General features: G+C 30.0%; 1 protein-coding gene across 2 annotated transcripts; it reads right to left on the reverse strand.

Annotated features, from left to right (window-relative positions):
• Positions 1-480: 480 nt before the first annotated feature.
• Positions 481-3,126, reverse strand: LOC108485763 (sodium/hydrogen exchanger 1-like). Of its 2 annotated transcripts, XR_008284422.1 has the most exons (7): positions 2,741-3,126; positions 2,590-2,665; positions 2,447-2,493; positions 2,098-2,210; positions 1,836-1,909; positions 1,284-1,402; positions 481-882 (listed from the first exon to the last, which is right to left on the reverse strand). XR_008284422.1 is itself a non-coding variant. In XM_053030135.1 (3 exons), the coding sequence occupies exons 1-3, from the start codon at positions 1,560-1,562 to the stop codon at positions 804-806; spliced, it is 228 nt and encodes a 75-aa protein (XP_052886095.1). In that variant the 5' UTR covers positions 1,563-1,809; the 3' UTR covers positions 481-803. The 2 variants fall into 2 exon arrangements, 1 of the variants encoding a protein (XP_052886095.1); XM_053030135.1 differs by lacking the exons at positions 1,836-1,909; positions 2,098-2,210; positions 2,447-2,493; positions 2,590-2,665; positions 2,741-3,126 and adding an exon at positions 1,533-1,809.
• Positions 3,127-5,443: the final 2,317 nt, after the last annotated feature.

Raw genomic sequence — 5,443 nt, forward strand, 5'->3', positions numbered from 1 at the left:
TAAAAAAGGTTGGGATAAACCTTGTCTAAGGCAACTCTTAAAAAAGGCTGGGATAAACTCGTTTAAGACAATCTTAAAAAGGTTGAGATAGACCTTGTCTAAGGCAACCCTTAAAAAAGGTTAGGATAGACTCATTTAAAGCAACCCTAAAAAGGCTAGGATAAACCTTGTCTAAAGATACCTTTAAAAAGGTTGAGATAAAGCCGTCTAATACAACCTTAAAAAAGTTGGGATATACCTTATTTAAAACAACCTTTAAAAAGGTTAGGATAGACGCATCTAAAGCAACCTTTAAAAGGTTGGAATAAACCCGTTTAAGACAATCTTAAAAAGGTTGGAATAAACACGTCTAAGGCATTTATTTTCTATTTTTTATTGTTTCAATATTAATATATTTTCATAAACATTTACAATGAATAGAAATTGTGCTTTAAATACAACTAAAAAATATTAAATTAAAAATAAAATAAAGATTGAATATTTATTACAAAAATCGATCCAATATCAAAATACACTAACATTTAGCCAAAATGTATACCACCAACATTCAACCCAATGTACAAAAGTAAACAAATAAAAAAGTTCCTAAGACGATGGATATTGATATTGATGTTATACTACATAACAGCTAATACAGTCTGAAATTGCAACTTCAATTCCAAGAAACTCCTCTTATTTCTACAAGGGTAGCCTCAGGTAGTGAAACATGTCCAGATCCAAGTATACCATATACCTACTTGTAACATAAGCAATCTTCTCTCATTTCACCATTATTGCTTCCCAACTCTTCGCTATATTTAGCACTATCCCTCAAGCCTCAACCTTGCTGTAAGCCAATTGTAGACCTTATTCATCTCTTTAGGGATTGTGTAATGACCAATCCTGCACAAACCAGATCAAAAACTTAAAACTTTGTCTGGTTTTGTATTTCCTTTAAGATCAAAAGGACTGAGATTAGAAAGGCTTTAGGAAAGCAAAATATTAACTAAATGCCGCCATCACTTTTACTCTAAAAAAATTTAAATAAAACATCAAACCTTAACAAGTAGAAAAGACATCTATGTTCCTCTATTTACAGCAATGAAAACATTGGGGAATTCTCAATGCACTCAAGTTTAAACTAGAATAGAAACTTAGGAATGGCTATTTAAATAAAACAAAGCTTCTCATTGGATAAGTATTATATGTCCATCTATTTTACCTTTTACAAGGTATAATAAATTATCTTCATATTTTTCATTCACAAGATAAATTAAAATGAAAATGAAAGATAACAAACTTACTCAGTATTGAATATAATAGGGGGCAGAATATGGATAAAGAACAGATCTTCACTAAAGACTAAAAGATGAGAGCTTTTACCCTCACTTGTCAACAAAATAATGACCTCAATAAAAACACCCTGCAAACAAAAGTAATTTAAATCAAATATATCAAACAAGAAAAACATACAAAACCAAGCAATCAAAACTTAGCTGAATTGTCCATGAATGACAAAATCAACGTCAAAAGATGTCAATAGAGAAACTCACAATGATAAGGGCAGTAATTGATTCGTTCATCCATCTATTCTACACCAAAAGATGACCAATCACAATGCAAGCACAAAGAAGCGCTACAAATATGTTCATGGAGACCACAGACGCATGGTCTGAAGTAGATAGTGTCTGCAACTTAGTAAAGACAGCAGCTAACTCCGGCGCCACCATATTGATTTTTTTAATCAAATTTTATTAAACAACCAAGAGAATCTTGAGAGTCAAATGATTTTAGGGGGAAAAGGCAGAGAAGGGGGCGCAAGAAGACAGATATAGACTCAAATTAATGGTGCACACCAGAATCCAATGCAAGCACCTCTCGCTCCATCGCTTCAAGTTTCACAAGGGGTGAAATAAAAAATAGGGAGAATCTGGTAAAGACAAGATACCGACATAAGTCCAAAATTCTGATGACTTAGGGAATCAGTATAAACAATGAAAGACCAAATGATTACTCCTTTAAAAATCCCTATAGTGAAGCTCGAATCAAGCAATGGAAAGTAAAAGGAAAAATAAAATTCAATAACTAAGCTCTGCCCTTTACAATTTAATCATTTACCTTTTCAAAGCACCCTTGAGAAATTCTCTTTCAACTTCAAAATGGTAGCATGTATGCTCAGGTTCAGTTTATGCATTTGATGAGCCTCCATATTTGGATAAGTAACTATCATACTAGCAAAGAAAAGTGTCAATGGAGGTAGGCCAAACAATTATTACATCACCAAATAAAAATAAACACACCGTTTAGAAGTAGGATAAGAAAAAAATACAGTTTAAATTGACAATAACAGAAGCAGGCAAAAAAAAAAAATTCTTGTGAATATCATTTCTAAATTCTGATAGGCTAGCAAAAGAATGACAAGTTAGGCATCTAGAATAGCAATAGGAAAGATTATGGATGAACAGACCTCCTTTTCATCGGGAAATTCAATACTACCCATGAATAGCATGTGTTCTACAAAGAAATAAAGAAACTTCATGAATATAGGCAGAGCAGAAATAAGTGCAGTTAAGCAGAATGGGAAGTGAATAAAACTGTAAGTAACGAAACCTAGAAAATGAGCAAGATCCTGCGCCTCAGGAGGGTCAGAGAAGCTGCCAAATCCAACACACATTGCTGCCGCTGCCTACGACCAAATTTGCAATCGATGAATCAACTAATGTCAAGACTTCAATCAATAAACGGAGGAGAAAAGACGAACCTTTTTAGTCTGAGCAATCTTCACTTTCTCATTGTCGGCGTTGGCTTCATCTTCATCTTCGTCTTCGTCTTCTTCTTCGTCTTCTTCTTCATCATCATCATCATCATCATCATCATCTTCATCCCCATGCACAGATGACTGCTAAAGAGCAGATGGAAGAGATATCAAGCTTGGTTATGATGGTAACCAAAAGGGCTGTCGGCAACTGATCCAGCCTCTCCACTCTCCAACTTCCCATCCTCTTTTTCTCTTTCAGTTTACTTTGGGAAAAATAAAATGGGGAACGAAAAAGAAGAGATTTCAGGTGAAATTTTGGGGGGTGGGGGAAACCGATTTTGGGAAAAAGAAGAGGGAAAAGAAAGCTTTAAAATTTTTCTTCTCTTTTTGTAATTATATATTCTTTCAATATTTTAGGAAATTAAATTAAAATTTTCAATTTACTAATTAATTTTGTTTCTCTAGATATGTATGTGTTAGCAATTTTTTAATTTTAATATATATAAAATTTATCTATTATCTCTTAAATAATTTAAATTATAATGATAATTTTAATATATTAAAATTAATATTATCTCTTTTAAAATTATATAATAAATCATTTAATATATAAATTAAAAAACAATCAATCATATACCAAAAAAACTTTAAAATTATTTTAAATAATAGTATTTTTAACTTTTTTCATTTTTAACATATATTTTTCTATGTTTTTACTTTCAAATTTTTCTACGTATCATTAATTTTTTTCGAAGATTTTAAATATTAAATTAAAAATAAGTTGTATTTTAATTAATATAAAGAAACTAGTTAACTAATAAATAGAAGATGATGAAAGACTACATGAGTTGTCGAAAAGAATACATGATAACCACTTGGATGATGGGTGAGAATACAGGGAGCAAAACGGCGCCGTTTTGTTTTAAATAAAATGATTTTTTGCGACATTTTTATCAAAATCCCTAAACCTAAACACAAAACCCTAAACTCTAAAAACTAAAACTCAAAACTCAAACATTAACATCTAAACCCTAAACCATAAAACATAAACCACAAAACTCTAAAATCATAAATCTTAAACCCTAAACTTTAAATCATAAATTATAGCCTTAAACCCTAAAATAAAATAAACTTTTGCAGCACTATTGCTTACCTTTTGTGGCGTTTTTCTTATAAACGCTGCTAATGCTTGACTTTTTTAATGATATATGAGAAATTTTTATATTGAATTATTATATCTTTCATATCAATTTTAAATAAATAATTTTTGAAAATTTCAATAATATTTAAAAGAATTAGATAAAATTTGAAATTTTATATAAATTTTATGTAAGAAAACAAAACAAAAATTTCAAAATATGAAAAAAAGCTTTAATTTTTTTTCTCTTCGTAATTATATATTCTTACAATATTTTAGGAAATTTAACTAATTTTTTCATTTTACTAATTAATTTTGTTTCTCTAGAGATGCATGGGTTAGCAATTTTTTAATTTTAATATATATAAAATTTATCTATTATCTCTTAAATAATTTAAACTATAATGATAAGTTTATCTATAAAGCGATGATTCGATAATCAGTACAATGGATAAATACACGTTGATAAGTAGAAGAACATACTTTAGATCCAAGTTGATCTAACGCTTATGTTGAGATAAAACTAAACTATAAAAGTGAAAGGGAATAAGAGCTTTCGATTGGTGCACCTGGTGAGAATAGAGAATGTCATACAGTAGTGATTTTGGTAGCTTGATGACTTAAATGAAAACTTTTGAATAGTTTATTTATCATTTAGTAGCTCGCTGTCATACAGCACTGAAACTATTGTCAATACAAATAGGAAAAAAAATTAATGTCATAGCAATTCTTTAATTTCTAATTTGATTATGAAACTTTTTCCATTAACAATGGTCATTAAACATGTTTTAACCTTAAATTAAAATTTATCTTTAAAGAAAAAAAACAATTATGTCTAATATGAATATGGCCTTTTCTATGCTTGTCATGAAAAATGCAGTGAGGATATATAAATCTTAAACATTATTCTCACTCAAAGCTATTAAGTCATTTTTATTTTACTATATATAATTATTAACACTCATTATGTAAAATTTTAAGAATATTCATATTTTAAATTTAAAGATATTATTTAAAATATTAATACCAAATTTTTTATTTAATATAAAATTAATTTATTAGAAAAGTGATATATACAATTATAAAATTAGTGATTGGTGGTATATCGGGAGTTAGGACATAAGAGTTTTTCTTTTCATATGGCAACACTTTTATATAGTTGGGAAAGGTATAACACAAGTCGGCATAGTATTGGACAAAACCAACTCTTATTTAAGCGTTGCCTTAGGCATGCATATCCCGACCCTCGTCCAAAGAGTTGGCCAAAGCATATGTTGGCAAGTCTATCCCAACACTTAAGAAAGTGTTGGCCCAAAAGTGTCGGCATAGTGTTGGACAAAGCCGACTCTTATTTAAGTGTTGCCTTAGGCATGCATATAGCTACTCTTATACAAAGAGTTAGCCAAAATGTATGCCGACAAGTCTACCCCATCACTTAGAAAAGTGTCGACATACTGTTGAACAAAGCCGACTCTTATTTAAGTGTTGTCTTAAGGATGCATATCCCAACTCTTATACAAAGGGTTGGCCAAAGTGTATAACAACAAGTCTATCCCAACACTTAGGAA

The sequence above is a fragment of the Gossypium arboreum genome, chromosome 6 (assembly GCF_025698485.1).
Source record: "Gossypium arboreum isolate Shixiya-1 chromosome 6, ASM2569848v2, whole genome shotgun sequence".
Classification (NCBI taxonomy): Eukaryota; Viridiplantae; Streptophyta; class Magnoliopsida; order Malvales; family Malvaceae; genus Gossypium; species Gossypium arboreum.